General features: G+C 44.0%; 2 protein-coding genes across 2 annotated transcripts; both read left to right on the top strand.

Annotated features, from left to right (window-relative positions):
• The first annotated feature begins 9,756 nt into the window (after window positions 1-9,756).
• On the top strand, window positions 9,757-12,958 carry LOC139192740 (uncharacterized). The gene is made up of 5 exons (XM_070815389.1): window positions 9,757-10,236; window positions 10,869-11,177; window positions 11,682-11,786; window positions 11,897-11,944; window positions 12,407-12,958. The coding sequence occupies exons 2-5, from the start codon at window positions 10,917-10,919 to the stop codon at window positions 12,644-12,646; spliced, it is 654 nt and encodes a 217-aa protein (XP_070671490.1). The 5' UTR covers window positions 9,757-10,236; window positions 10,869-10,916; the 3' UTR covers window positions 12,647-12,958.
• A 771-nt stretch (window positions 12,959-13,729) lies between these two features.
• LOC139192739 (pentatricopeptide repeat-containing protein At3g03580-like) lies at window positions 13,730-15,772 on the top strand. Its single transcript, XM_070815388.1, has one exon. The coding sequence runs from the start codon at window positions 13,730-13,732 to the stop codon at window positions 15,770-15,772; it is 2,043 nt and encodes a 680-aa protein (XP_070671489.1).
• The last annotated feature ends 14 nt before the right edge of the window (window positions 15,773-15,786 follow it).

The following is a 15,786-nucleotide window of genomic DNA, read 5'->3' as shown; positions in this document are numbered from 1 at the left end:
GATCCAACTATCCCCCTGTTGTAAGTTGCATACTTCTGCGGCCATGGTGCTTGGTGTTGCCAACAGTTCGACATGAATTTTTCTTTCAATCTTGTCTTCCACAGCTGAGGCGAGGCGAGCCAGGGCGTCTGCATGACTGTTTGCCGTTCGAGGAACTTGGGTGATCTGGTAGTGGAAGTGCTTGAGCAAAAGTTGTGTTTGCGCAAGATATGCTGCCATGGAGCTGTCCTTAGCATCAAAGTTGTTGGTAACCTGGTTGACCACTAATTGGGAGTCACTGAAAATATCAATTTGTTTAACCCTGAGGTGTTTGGCCAAACGTAATCCTGCTAGAAGGGCTTCATACTCGGCCTCATTGTTTGATGCCTTGAATTTGAAACGAAGAGCATACTCCATTGCTACTTTGTCGGGCGTAGTCAAGACTAGTCCCGCTCCACAGCCCTGTTGGTTGGATGAGCCATCAACATACAGACTCCATGCTGAGGTCGTTGATTCTACTTTCTGAGCTTCCGATGGTAATGAAGCTACTGCTTCAGGTGTAGAAGAAATGTCAACAGGATATGTGAAGTCGGCGATGAAATCTGCTACTGCTTGACCTTTTTCGGCTGGTTTTGGTTGGTAGGAGATGTCAAACTCACCCAATGCTATCGCCCATTTGATCATTCGCCCAGACGTGTCAGGACTCTGGAGTATCTGTCGAAGAGGGTGATTGGTAAGCACGATGATGGCGTGTGCTTGGAAATAAGGGCGAAGTTTCCGAGCAGACATGACCAATGCTAGAGCTAATTTCTCAATGTTGGAGTATCGTGTCTCCGCATCTTGTAGGGCCTTGCTAGCGTAGTAGACGGGCCGTTCGACACCACTGTCCATTCGAATAAGAACAGAACTGACTGCTGAAGCCAAAACCGATAGATAGATGATGAGAGTGTCACCAACTTCTGGTTTGGAGAGCAGAGGGGCTTTACTCATGTACTCTTTGAGGTTCCTGAATGCCTTGGCACATTCCTCCGTCCATGTAATGTACTTCTTATTTCCCTTGAGTGCTTTGAAGAAAGGAGCACATCTGTCTGTGGCCTTAGAGATGAATCTGGTTAAGGCTGCCACCTTGCCAGTAAGGCTTTGGATGTCTTTTGAAGTTATTGGCTCTTTCATGTCGAGGATTGCTTTGATCTTTTCAGGGTTAGCTTCAATGCCTCGTTGGCTAATCATGAAGCCTAAGAATTTGCCAGAGCCCACGCCGAAGGCACATTTGTTGGGGTTCAACCTCATTCGATACCTCTTTAGAATGGTGAAAGTTTCAGATAGGTCGGTGATGTGTTGGTCAGCATGTTTGCTTTTGACTAGCATATCATCAACGTAAACTTCCATGTTCTTCCCAATTTGTTCGGCGAACATTGAATTGACCAGTCTCTGATAAGTTGCTCCTGCATTCTTTAGGCCGAAAGGCATGACTTTATAGCAATATAGTCCCCTGTCAGTAGTGAAGGCCGTGTGTTCTTGGTCTGAGGGGTTCATGAGGATTTGGTTGTATCCTGAATAAGCGTCCATAAAGCTCAAGAGCTCACACCCTGCCGTAGAGTCTATAAGCCTGTCAATAAGAGGAAGAGGGAAACTATCTTTCGGACACCCTTTGTTTAGGTCGGTGTAGTCAACACACATCCTCCACAAGACCTTTTGAAGCGAAAGACTTTCTTTGGTCGGATTTTTCCTAACAAGGACCACATTTGCTACCCATGTCGGGTAATTGACTTCGCGGACAAAGCCTATGCCTTTGAGTTTTTCAACTTCTGCTTTCATTGCCTCGTATCGTTCAGCGTCATAAGATCTTCGCTTCTGTCTCACCGGCTTGATCTTGGGGTCAATACTCAAACGATGACAGATGACATCGGGAGAGATGCCTGGCATGTCCTCGTATGACCAGGCGAAGACTTCAGTGTTCTCTTTCAAAAAAGATATCAATGCTAACCGAAGGGGTGGTGACAATGTGGTGCCAATCTTCACCATGCGATCTGGATAATCTCTTGAGATAGGTACCTTCTCCAACTCTTCAGCAGGTTGGGCTTGCTGGGTGAAAGAGTCATCTCGAGGATCATCGGGTTGATTGTTGCTATCAGGAAGATCCAAGTTCGCTTCATCTAGGCTGGTCTTTGTGACTTGGTCATGTACAGACAGGGTTTCCTTGGGTCCGGGCAAGTGTTGTTGCTTAACTGAAGTGTTGTAACATGATCGTGCAGTAAGCTGATCTCCTCTGATGTAGCCGTTGCCATGGGGGGTTGGAAATTTCATCAACAGCATATGCGTGGATACCATAGCCTTGAGATCATTGATGCCTGTGCGCCCAAAGATGACATTGTATGCCGTTGGGCAGTCAACCACTAGGAAGTTAGTGGTAATGGTAGCCGTGTAAGGGCCTGTACCAATAGTAAAGGGTAAATGTATGCTCCCTAAGGGTTGCACGATATCACCGGAGAAGCTTATCAGAGGAGAAATCGAGCGATCGAGCAAGTGTTCAGCTACACTGAGTGCCCTGAAAGCTTCGGCAAACATGATATTGACCGAAGCCCTTGTGTCTACGAGGATTCGTCGAACATCAAAGTTGGCTATGTGAGCCTCCACGATCAATGGGTCGTTATGAGGGTAGATGATGCCTCTTTCTTCCTCAGGGTAGAAACATATCGGATCCCAGTTAGGTTTTTGATACTTCCCTCCCCTGATGTCTTCCACGTGAAACACTTGGTGACCAGGCCTCAGACTTCGTTCACTGTTTTTCATGGCCCTATTGGAAGATTCAGATATGGGTGTGCCGCCGCTTATGGAATATATGACATTCACCTGGCGTTGGTTACGGTTATCCCTTTGAGGGTGAAGAAGGAATTGATCAATTTTTCCTTCTCGTGCCAAAGCTTCAATACGATCACGGAGGATGATACATTTCTCGCTATCATGGCCGTTATGCTCATGGTAGCAACAAAACATGCCCGCGCTATTCGGGGGCGTGTAATCTGGGTGCCTCGGCTTTGGCTTTGGTATCAGGTGAGCTATGCTGGGGTAAATGGCCGCACATGTGGCATTCAAGGGCGTGTATGTCTCATACCTTGGGGTAGGGGGTATCTTGACGCGGGTTTGACCCACTGCATTGACTGCCTGGGGGCGAGCGTTATTGTGGCGATACCCTTGGTTATCGGGATAGTGTCCCTTACTCTTTTTACTGAAATGAGAGTGGTGAGGATGGAAATCCTTCCTCTTGCCTTGAAATTGATATGTCTGTTGATTCGGTGAAGCATTATGCAAGGCATGGGGAGGTGCCACTGCTGTTTGGAAAGTCGAGGTCTTCTCATTTAGGTGAGTCTGGCTTCCACCTCCCACTTGTTGATAAAGGATGGTTGTAGGGGGTTTCTCCTGATATGTCTTTGCCTCGGCGGAGGCATGGTTATAAGCCTGCGCCATCACCTCAGAGTAAGTCTTCCAAGTATTGGCATTGATCATGTATTTAAAGAAACAATCACGTAGGCCTGCCGTGAAGGCTTTGAGGGCAGTCTTGTCGTCTGCCTCGGCACACCGGGAGTATTCATGGCTGAAGCGGCCAGCATACATACGTAATGACTCATCTGGCTTCTGGCGGATAGTGTACAAGTCATCTGCAGAGTGCAAGCGATCGGTTTGGAAAATGTGTTGGGAAACAAATAGTTTCCTCAATTCCTCAAATGAGTCTACCGTCTCAGGTGTAAGACGACAATACCAATTTAGAGCTCCACTAGAGAGGGTGGAGGGGAAGAGAAGACATCGCTCTTCGTCGGTGTGCATCCGGTATGCCATGGTGGACTCAAAGAGGTTAAGGTGCTCAATCGGGTCCTCTTTTCCAGTATAAAGTTGCAAGCCAAGCTTTTGCTTTGTCTTTGCTTGAAGGGGGGTGTTGAGGATCCTCCTTGTAAGAGGGCCAGGCCTGGGTTGGTTCCAGTCAGGTATTTCAGCCTGACGTTCAGCCTTCAACTTGTTTACTTCCTCAAGAAGTTGTAGGACAAGGGGGTCCTGAGCGGAGTTATGTGTCACTGGAGCTTTCTTTCGTAAATCTCCATCTCCTCTTGGAATTAGGAAGGTTTGATCAAGGGCATGTGATTTTTCCCTGGACTCGCTGTACTGGCTTCCAGGGTATGTCTGTCGGAACACCTCTGAGTCCCCTGTACCCTCATGTCTCTCGGGGACTTGTTGCCCCTTCCCCAAATTGGTGGCTGGCTTGGGCCGTGGCAGGGGACCGAGTCTCTCAGAAATCCTTGGGTCATTAATCTTTGAGCTTATATGGATGGAATTCTCTCGACGTTGCTTCAGGAAATCCCGACAATCGCGAAAGACGGCTTTCGATCCTTCTGCCCCTTCAGCAAAGAGGTGTCTCCCTCCACTTCTCATGGTTCGGGTCGAAGCAACTGGGTTAAGAGAAGCCTCATGTTGATTATCAAGTCGAGGGTAATCTGTTCCCGATCAGGGATATCTATGTCGAATGCATGTGACCCTCCATGTTGGAGGGCACCCAGTTGATGGTTGACTTCCACGGGGGCAACAAGCTCGCGTGTCTGAGCTTGCCTAGCTTCGTGGAGTGTCTCGAAGAGCTTCTCATATTGCTCCTGGAGGACCTCATTCCTCATTGCTATCTTGTTGTTCTGAGCTTCCAACTCATCGACTTTAGCTTGAAGAAGAACTCGTTTTCCTTCATTCTTTCGTTGTTTCGCACTATGTGCAAGGGGGGTGTCATTCTGTGTGCTGTGGCTTCCTTCGCTTCCCATGTTGGAGAGGGATGCCTGATCAAAAGAAAGTGTACGAATGATAGAAACCAGCTTGACACAGCTGAAGAGAGTAGGAATAAGTGTCGTTTCCCACAGACGGCGCCAAATGTTGATGCACAAAATCAGCGAAGACTTTGGTACAACAGAAAGTGTCAGGTTTTGTGACCTTCGCTTGGTTGCTTCGGTCACTAGTGAGGATAAGTACGTAAATGAATAGAGACAGAGAAGCAAACACAGGATGTACGTGGTTCACCCAGATTGGCTACGTCCACGGAGTAGAGGAGTTCTTATTAGTAGTGAAGGGCTTATACAAGTACAAAGGATCAAGCTCTCAATTTAGTGAGTTCTTATGAATGATTTAACACAAATGGCATTAGGCAATATTGTGGGGGAATGACCCCTATTTATAGAAAAACTTGTAGCTTTGTCACATTGACATGTGTCATGTTATGATTGGTTCTTGATGTCGACACGTGCTGCGCTCTGATTGGCTTCTAATCTTGACACGTGTCGAGTAGTGATTGGCCTCCTGGTCGGAGGGGAACTCTTCTGGGTCCTTGACAGTATAGCGTTGGCCGGTGCTCGGTAGTTTCGGGATTGGTCAAGTATGGTACAAACAAAGGATAAAGAGAAGAAAAATGAGAAGAGATGATATGAGATACTTTTGCTTTTGAAGAAGTAACTTTCCACAGGCTTATTCTTGAACTGAGCTGGAGGGTTTTCTGGTTTCCTCCAGAGTATAAGGCCGACTGAAGAATTTGAGGGTCAAAACAAGTCCATCAAATCTAGAGTACGTTCCACCCTGCTGATATGGGATACTTTTGCTTTTGACAGAGTAATGGATGTATCGACACGTGTGCTGTTACGCTTGTCTCCACATGCTTCCTTGTATCCTTCGCACTTGCCCTATCTGTTCCTCAAGCAGATGCGGAATCTTCTCTGGAAACATAAGATGATGAAGATGAGTACTCGAGAGCAATGCCAGGTAAGTAATCAGGTAAGGGGTTCCAGGCAGTCAGTTCCTGGCTGGAAGCTTGATTCCAAGTGCTGACTGATTGCTCTCTTTCTCCTTGTCTTGCAGGTAAAAACAAGGCCAAAAGAAAAAACAGGGAAAAAGCATGATATGGGATACTCTTGCTTTTAACCCTGATGATATGAGATATTCTTGCTCTAGTATAGCTTGTTTGCAGAGGTATTATCGGGGGGAAAGAAAGCTGAATATTTCGAAAGGCTTTGTTGGGAGTGCCCTCTCAGATATGATGAAGGGTTGAGCATTTTTGCAGGTCTGCCTGTCCGTTGGGGATGGAGGTCGACATATATAGGAGTCTCCCTAACAACAAGTAGTAATGCTATTCCTTTACCCTGCTTGGTCATAGCACGGTAGTGGGAGCTGCCAGTTTCACATGTTTTAACTCTGTCAGAGCACTTTGAAAAAGTGGTATGTGGTATCTGGCTCTCGAGATTCGGAGAACGATGCCTCTTCGATTTTTGAGAAAGCAATCATGCTGGGGGTCTGACTCTCGAGATTCGGAGAGCAGTGTCTCTTCGATTTTTGAGGAAGTAATCATGTTGGGAGTCTGGCTCTCGAGATTCGGAAGGCGGTGCCTCTTCGATTTTGGAGCAATCAATCTTGTTGGGAGTGTTGTCTCGAATGTGAGTAAAGGTTGGACATGTTTGCTAGTCTACCTTGCCACGAAGCACAAAGGTTGACACACAGGGACTTTCCAATTATCCAGCAATGGTACTGTTCCTTTACCCTCTCTTCGATTTTGAGAAAGTAGTCATGTTGGGAGTCTGGCTCTCGAGATTCGGAGGACGGTGCCTCTTCGATTTTGGAGCAAGCAATCTTGTTGGGACTGTTTTCTCGAATGTGAGTAAAGGTTGGGCATGTTTGCTAGTCTACCTTGCCACGAAGCACAGAGGTTGACACACAGGGACTTTCCAATTATCCAGCAGTGGTACTGTTCCTTTACCCTTGTGGGTAATAATATGGTAGCTAGACCTTCAAAATTTATGTGTCTAAACTTTGTTAGTGCTGTTTCTTTGCTATTCTTTTACCTTTCTTGGTCAGAGCGATGTAGTGGGAGCTGCAAGCTTCACGTGCTCAACTTTGGCAGAGAACTTTGGCAAAGTGATCTGTGGTACCCATGAGTTATTGTTGCGTGTGGGAAGTGGGTGATTGAACAGTAAGATTCATGTGCTTTCTACTTCACCAGAAGTCTTCGACAGAATGCCCATAATTTCTGCAAAGCTGAGTGTGCGTGTGACAGGTGCTGACAAGGCTAGAAAAGTAGATGCCTCTTCGATTTCTGAGATCGGCCCTCGTGGTCTCTGAGCAGCCCAGCTTTTGAGAAAGCGAGCGCCTCTTCGATTGATTCGGAGAACGGTGCCTCACCGATTTTTGAGAAAGCAATCATGCTGGGGGTCTGGCTCTCGAGATTCGGGGAGCAGTGTCTCTTCGATTTTTGAGAAAGTAATCATGTTGGGAGAGTGGCTCTCGAGATTCGGAGGGCGGTGCCTCTTCGATTTTGGAGCAAGCAATCTTGTTGGGAGTGTTTTCTCGAATGTGAGTAAAGGTTGGGCATGTTTGCTAGTCTACCTTGCCACGAAGCACAGAGGTTGACACACAGGGACTTTCCAATTATCCAGCAATGGTACTGTTCCTTTACCCTCTCTTCGATTTTTAAGAAAGTAGTCATGTTGGGAGTCTGGCTCTTTAGATTCGGAGGACGGTGCCTCTTCGATTTTGGAGCAAGCAATCTTATTGGGAGTGTTTTCTCGAATGTGAGTAAAGGTTGGGCATGTTTGCTAGTCTACCTTGCCACGAAGCACAGAGGTTGACATACATGGACTTTCCAATTATCCAGCAGTGGTACTGTTCCTTTACCCTTGTGGGTAATAATATGGTAGCTAGACCTTCAAAATTTATGGGTCTAAACTTTGTTAGTGCTGTTTCTTTGCTATTCTTTTACCCTTCTTGGTCAGAGTGATGTAGTGGGAGCTGCAAGCTTCACGTGCTCAACTTTGGCAGAGAACTTTGGCAAAGTTATCTGTGGTACCCATGAGCTATTGTTGCGTGTGGGAAGTGGGTGATTGAACAGTAAGATTCCTGTGTTTTCTACTTCCCCAGAAGTCTTTGACAGAATGCCCATAATTTCCGCAAAGCTGAGTGTGCGTGTGACAGGTGCTGACAAGGCTGGAAAAGTAGGTGCCTCTTCGATTTCTGAGATCGGCCCTCGTGGTCTCTAGGGAGCCCAGCTTTTGAGAAAGCGAGCGCCTCTTCGATTTCTGAGATCGGCCTTCGTGGTCTTTGAGCAGCCCAACTTTTGAGAAAGCAAACGACTCTTCGATTTCTGAGATCAACCCTCGTGATCTCTAAGCAGCCCAACTTTTGAGAAAGCAAACGCCTCTTCGATTTCTGAGCAGGCGCTTCTTTGATTTCTGAAGCTCCGTCGAGTGCAGATTTTTATAGAGGCTGGCATTAAGTTCCAAAGCACACTTGAATCTCCACCAGTAGAAGCTTCATTCTTGCACTTCTAAGATCTTGATTTGTCCGACCTCTTCTCTCTTCAACACCTTTGAAAATGTCTGGCCCCTCCGACCGTCGTTTTGACTTGAACCTTGTTGAAGAGGCAGCCCCGCCTTCTCCAGACAACATATGGCGCCCATCCTTCGTCTCCTCAACTGGTTCTCTTACCGTTGGGGATTCCGTGATGAAGAATGATATGACTGCTGCGGTGGTGGCCAGGAACCTTCTCACTCCCAAAGATAACAGACTACTTTCCAAACGGTCTGATGAGTTAGCTGTTAAGGATTCGCTGGCTCTCAGTGTTCAGTGTGCAGGTTCTGTGTCTAATATGGCCCAACGCCTATTTGCTCGAACCCGCCAAGTTGAATCATTGGCGGCTGAAGTGATGAGTCTCAAACAGGAGATTAGAGGGCTCAAGCATGAGAATAAACAGTTGCACCGGCTCGCACATGACTATGCTACAAACATGAAGAGGAAGCTTGACCAGATGAAGGAAACTGATGGTCAGGTTTTACTTGATCATCAGAGATTTGTGGGTTTGTTCCAAAGGCATTTATTGCCTTCGTCTTCTGGGGCTGTACCGCGTAATGAAGCTCCAAATGATCAACCTCTGATGCCTCCTCCTTCTAGGGTTCTGTCCAGTACTGAGGCTCCAAATGATCCCCCTCCGGTGCCTTCTCTTTCTGGGGCTCTACCGACTGCTGAGACTTCTCCTAAGCAACCTTTGTGAAGGCTCCCTCTTGTGTGTTTATTTTGACTCATGTATATGTACATATTTGTAGCTTATCGGGGATATCAATAAATAAGTTTTCCTTCATTTCAACGTATTGTGTTAAATACACCAAAGCCTTCTTCGCTAAGTTCTTTGAATTTTCTTTTGTTGAAGCTTGTATGTTGAAGCTTTCTGAGTGGAGCATGTAGGTTGGGGTAGTGTTCCCTTAATTTCCCGAGTGAGGAAAACTCATCTGATTTGATTAATTTTTGTTTTATTGATTACTTAATTAGTTTGATTATCTGCTTCTTGATGTGTTTCGAACACTTCAACAAGTCATTCAATCCAAGGCAATTCTAAAACCAAACAAGACCTGCAAGAAAATCAAGAAACCGACGAATTGTATCTTCACTGGTGACAAACCTATATTCTTACTTAATGACTTGGATCAGTAATGATAAAACACATCATATCTTGTTTCTAAATGCCACCGAAAGAAATACCTTGGCTCTTGTACTTTTCTTTTCCCCTTGAAGTTGTCGAAGGGTTTAAGTGCTTGCGAAAGAGAGCAAATGTTATGATAACGACGGTTGGTCAAGTACTCTCTGATGCCGACTTTTACCAAATATTGTTGGTAAGCACTTAAAACGTGAGTCTGTATGAGAAGTATTATTGTTGAAAAGTTTTCAATGGCGTGACAGTCGTTAAGTATTTAAGAAATACAATATTATATGTTTGCCACATGACATATTTGGAGGAGTCTATTTGAGTGCTGGCATCAAGTGGGTCAGCGAGCAAGCACAAATTGACCGGCACTGCCTTCTCTACGTTCAATGTATCGCTCGACGACATGAGTGCCTTGATTGCGTGAGGATTGTTCAGTCGACTTCTTGCGATTCTTTGGGCATGCAGAGTTGTCGATTCCGTTGACAATAGCCATGACGGAACACATAAATGGACCAAGGACGGTTTGATGTAAAACGAAAGGATATGACGCATTCCACCGCCTGATGGAGGGGATGAGGCAGACTTTCCTGGCATTTTCGTAAAAGACTAACGACCAAATGGTTATATAATTAGCCTCCGGCACCAGCAAGCAAAGTAAAAGGCCGAAGAAGGAATAAGAGACCAAAACCAGCTTTGCTTTCTTCAACTTGAGGACGGCATTCTCCTTCTTCAAATTCTCCAAGGACAGAGTTCCGTACTGAATTTCTAAGGTCTGCTTTCAACCCAACTCTGCAAATGCATTTCTTTAATCCATTTAGCTTTTAAATTGTGAATTGTTGTGTGTTTTTGTAATGAAATTTTAATTGTTCAACTGAGAGTTCCAAGGCTTAATTCCCATTTTTGGCGGTAAAAGCATGCATTTTTCGTTATATTCAAGTGAAAATACTGTTCTAAAAATTCCTGTCTAGACGCTAGATGGCTGGTCACCATTTCGATTAATGTCTAGGCGTTTGAAAATTAAGAAATTGTGTCTAGATCAGCTGAGGCACCCGTCTTGACCGCCTAGGCACCCGCCTAAGCACCCGTCTAAGTTGCGACTCACTTAGACAGAAAATAGATAACTTTCAATTTGCATTTAATTTTTCTTTTCAATAAATTTTAAGAAACTTGTTGAATACTTAAATGAAAACATACTGCATGCTTGTTTTCTATGTTTTCATTATGTTCTAATACTTCATAATACCTTGAGTGAAAATCTGGTGTTTGATGCTTAAATCACTAGTAAACTAGCTTGATTATCTCAGAGTCTTTGCTGGGTTCTCTTCTTTGACCAAAAAGACTACAACTTTCTTCGAAAAGAAAAGTTGGGTTTTTGAAAAATTTGAATTTGGTGTTTTGACAGCGGAGTTTATCGAGGATTGGGAATTGGATTCAGTTGCAGAGTGAGGAAATGGGATCAGAAGGACCAAAGAGAGTGGTGGTTCACGTGAGTGGGTTCAAGAAGTTCCAGGGGGTTGCTGAGAATCCCACAGAGATTATAGTTAGCAATCTGAGGGGGTTCGTTGAGAAGAGAGGGTTGTCTGCTGGTCTTATACTTGGCAACTGTGATGTTCTTGAAACAGCGGGAGACGGCGCGCGCCCCGCTCTTTACAAGGCCATGGAATCGGGGATTTCAGCAACCGGTTCTAACGGCAATGAACAAGTTGTATGGGTGAGTGTCTCCTTTAGAGTTGCAAAATTTAGTTTTGTTTTCAGGGTGGGTTTGAATTGCTAGAAATGAAAGAAGCATCCACATTGTTTTGGTTAGTAAATAGTGTTGCTCTAAATTTTTTAAAAAGTTACTGTTCTAAATTTTAAAAAAGTTACTGTTCTAACTTGTGCTAAATTTCATGCATCTATTGACTTAGAAGGTCCCCTTTTGCTTCATAGTTCAACATGTTACCCTTGATTACTACTGTGAGGACTGACAAGACATTTTGATCACTGATTGCTTAGTTGGTCTTGTGAAACACACAACGCACTATCTTGATTCCTAACTTGCCATAAACTTTTTGTGTCTCACTAGAAGCTTCTTGTCAGGTTTTGTTGCTTTGCAGATAAACGTTTTCATGAATTTGTGTGATCAGATTCCAATAGACATTTTTATGCAGAAACATAAGTTAGCGGCAGTCTTCTGTACGTTGTTTTAATAGTTCTACTTTCGTTACTTGTTCAGCTCCACCTGGGGGTGAATAGTGCGGCTGTAAAATTTTCTGTTGAGCGGCGAGCAGTAAATGAAGCCACTTTCCGCTGTCCAGATGAGTTAGGATGGCAACCTCAGGTGAGTCTGATTCTTCCTATTTTAATGGTGTTTTCTTTATTTTACTCTACCAGGGTTCCTATTATCTTGAATTTGTTGAACTTAGTTTTCCTTTATTTCTCTTCTTCCAGCAACGACTAATAGTCCCCGAGGATGGAGGAATTACACGAGCAAGAAAGGTATTTGTATAATCTATTTGCAATACTATGATATGCTGTCAGTGTCGGGTACCAAATACTTAGGGTCGGAGTTCAATGTATAGTTTTCACCTTGTGCTGAGTTAACATTTTGCAGAATTGCTGCGTTTTCTTGTATAAGCAACCGAGGGAAAGGCTTCAAGCCTTCAATGTTGCAGGGTTTGACATTGATTTACGTGGAATGTAACGCTAATGTCACATATTGGTGTGCTTAGTTTCCCAATCAATAAATTGTTAGATGAGTTGTGGACAAGGTCTTGTTGCATATAAACAAATTAATGGTCCGTCTTCTTTTAAGTTTTGATTGAATCACTTATACTGGACGTGGCTTAATGTGTCGTCATCCAAGAAACCATTTATCATATATGCTCATGTAGTCCTCTCTTCCCCCATCTCTCTCACGCGTCCATGTGCGCTAACTTTTCCACCATTTGGTTCTTGAAGACATGTTGCTCGATCGAGGCAATCCTTAAGATCTTGAAGAATCGAGGATATGATGCGGCAATATCAGATGATGCTGGACGTTTCGTGTGCAATTATGTCTACTATCATTCCCTCCGTTTTGCAGAAGAAAAGGGTCACAAATCTTTATTTGTCCACGTCCCTCTCTTTTCCAGAATCGATGAAGAAACTCAGATGCGCTTTGTGGCCTACCTCTTGGAGGCGATTGCAGCTACATGTTAGTGATGTGAAAGCTGCTTGTGTTTTTTGCCATTTGCTGCTAAATGTAAATCGACGGTGTCAATATCATTATAATTGTAGAACAATTTGTATGGAGCTGATTGCTGTTTGGTTTTTGGTCGGGAAAATGGCTTTCCTATTATCCGGGAGGCGGCGTCGTCGTCGATGTATTAGAATGTTCATCTCCGTCTTGTGATGGTTCGAAGATTTGCTCGCACTTTTTTCTACTTCTTCCTTTTTCCAAATATTTCATGGGTGTTCATTTGCATATTGCAAGTTGGATTGAAATGAGAAATATTAGTTTCAACTTTTCAAGTGGCTGTGGCTGGAAGAAAAGTGTCTTGTAGGAATCAAATTAATAAAGTGCAATTTGCAAGCAAAGCAAAGTTTTTAAAATGTGTTCTTTGGGCTTCATTACCAAGTTTTTAGGTCAAGAGAATGTCTGTATGCAGGCCCGAGACGTTTTTGGCGACTTTTGAGATAGGGCAGGGGTGAAAACGTCTCTATCCAATGAGAGTAGCCAAAAACTGGCCTAGACGTGGTCGAGGCGCGCTTAGACAGCTGAGCCGCGCCTTAGGGCATTATGAGGCAGCTGAAATCCTTGCTTAAAATTTTCTATGGACCTCTGGAAGTCGAAGGTTGGGCCTCTAAGGCTCTTCCCTCTCGGTTTTTTTCTATTGCAGTGTTGGCGTATTCAAGAAGAACTGCAAAGAAAATGGAACTTTAATGAAAAGATTGTTCATTTTAACGAAAAATCACATTTTTACATTAAAAAGTCAATCATAGTACTATTTACTTTACTCTTTATTTTGTCTTTATCGTTAAAACTCAAAGTTTTCAAGTCTTTTTTTTGTTAGTTATCCTCAAAGATTAAAAAGAATTTTTTTTATTTTTTTTAAGACTTGACCCGAAACAAAATCGATTTGTCTTTTCGATATAATAGTGTAGAATATTGATAGTTTAGAGTATCGTCAATTTCTCTCTTAGCAGTCGTTTAAAACATCGCAGAAAATACGACAGAACGACAGAGAGGGTAATGAATTCGGTCAATGATTAATACGAACCCGAGAATATTGGATATCGCAAATGTTGTCAGTTTCACTTCGGAGAGGCGCATGGCCAATGCGGATTACTAGGTTACTGTCTTCCGTACGTTTCAGTACAAACTTCAACGTAGCCACAGCTTCATCAACCTCGTCATCTCTGCGTTTGAACTCGTACTTTGAACCCAGTGTTCGTGACCTTGTATACTCCATCAACCGAAAAATCGATGGTTTGATTAAATCCGGGGACTTGAACACTGCCCTCAAACTGTTCGATGAAATGCCTGTATACGATGTTGTAACATATAACATGCTGATTTCTGGGCACGGCCGACATGGGTTTCCGGAACAGGCTTTTCACTTCTATGCTGAAATGGTTTCACAAGGAATTAGAGAAAGTGCTTCGACGTTTTCGTCGGTTTTGGGTGTTTGTAACGACGCAGGGTTTTGTAGAGAAGGAATGCAAGTTCATTGCAGGGTTGTCTCACTTGGGTTCGGCTTGAATTTGTATGTGGGGGGCTCCCTTGTGGATCTTTATTTGCATATGGGACTAGATAATGTAGCTTTGAAGCTGTTTGATGAATTGCCGTACCGAAATGTAGCTGTTTGGAATTTGTTGTTACGTGGGTTTTGTGAACTTGGTCGGTTGGATGAGCTATGTGGTGTGTTTTCCACGATGGAATTTGATGGTGTGGATCCAAATGGGCTTACTTATTGTTATTTGATCCGCGGATGTAGTAATGGGAGGCTCTTGGATGAAGGAAAGCAGCTACATTGCCTAGTTGTTAAGGACGGATGGGTGGAATCGAATGTATTTGTTGCGAATGCTCTGGTGGATTTGTACTCTGCTTGTGGGAGCTTGATTGATGCAACAGAAGCATTTGAAGCTATTCAAATGGAGGATGTGATTTCGTGGAATTCAATTATCTGGGTCTGCGCAGAAAATGGTTTGCTGCTTGATGCTCTTAAGTTATTTGTTGAGATGCAGTTTTGGGAGAAGAGGCCATCGATTCGTTCGTTTATAGGGTTTTTGAATTTAGCGAGTAGGACTGAGAATATTGAACTTGGAAAGCAGATGCACTCTTATGTTTTGAAGTCGGGTTTTGGTCATGGTGGGAGTGTTCATGTTCAATCTGCTCTAATAGATATGTACGGGAAATGCGTCGACATTGAAAGTTCGGTGTCCATTTATGAAAGTGTTGGTGAGAAAACGTTGGAGTCTTGTAATTCTTTGATGACCTCTTTGTTGCATTGCGGTGTTATTGAGGATGTGGTGGAAATGTTTGGTTTGATGGTTGATAAGGGAATTGGTCTTGATGAAGTTACTCTATCCACGACCCTGAAAGCCTTATCGATATCTGCTTTAGCAAGTTCGGGCAGCTGCAAATTGGTACATTGTTGTGCAATAAAATCAGGTTTTGGATCTGATATTGCGGTTTCGTGTTCACTAATCGATGCCTATGCAAGGTGTGGCCATGTCAAGCTTTCTCGACAAGTTTTCGAACAACTACCTTCACCGAATGTCATTTGTTTTACGTCGTTAATCCATGGATATGCACGAAATGGAACGGGAAGTGAAGGTCTTGATTTGCTTCAAGAAATGATCTCAAAGGGTCTGAAACCTGATCAAGTGACAATCTTGGGTGTGTTAAGTGGGTGCAACCATTCAGGACTGGTCAAAGAAGCAAGATTTGTGTTTGATTCAATGAAAAAACTATATGATATTTCTCCGGACAGAAAGCATTTTTCGTGTATGGTTGATCTCTTAGGCCGGGCGGGTATGCTAGAGGAAGCTGAAGACTTGCTGCAGCAGGCACCGGTTAATGGGGACTGTGTGATGTGGAGCTCGTTGTTGCGTAGTTGTAGGATACACAAGAACGAAACAGTCGGAAGACGAACGGTAAAAACTTTGTTGTTGGAGCTTGATGTCGAAGATCCTGAGATATGGTTGCAAGCTTCAAACTTTTATTCTGAAATTGGAGAGTTTGACACTGCAATGCAAATCAGGGAAATTGCAATAGCAAGGAAAGTGAAATGGGAGATGGGTCACAGTTTGATCGAGGTAAACAGTCACCATCACCGCTAGCATCTTGAAATGAT

Source organism: Malus domestica, chromosome 16 (genome assembly GCF_042453785.1).
Source record: "Malus domestica chromosome 16, GDT2T_hap1".
In the NCBI taxonomy this organism is placed as follows: domain Eukaryota; kingdom Viridiplantae; phylum Streptophyta; class Magnoliopsida; order Rosales; family Rosaceae; genus Malus; species Malus domestica.
The sequence above is the reverse complement of the archived record's forward strand: the minus strand, read 5'-3'. Positions and strand labels throughout refer to the sequence as shown.

Coding starts and splice junctions, on each gene's coding strand:
- LOC139192740 (XM_070815389.1), top strand. CDS start 10,917: ATGGGATCAGAAGGACCAAAGAGAGTGGTGGTTCACGTGAGTGGGTTC. Junction 11,178..11,681: donor GCAATGAACAAGTTGTATGG/GTGAGTGTCTCC, acceptor TTACTTGTTCAG/CTCCACCTGGGGGTGAATAG. Junction 11,945..12,406: donor GAATTACACGAGCAAGAAAG/GTATTTGTATAA, acceptor TGGTTCTTGAAG/ACATGTTGCTCGATCGAGGC.
- LOC139192739 (XM_070815388.1), top strand. CDS start 13,730: ATGTTGTCAGTTTCACTTCGGAGAGGCGCATGGCCAATGCGGATTACT.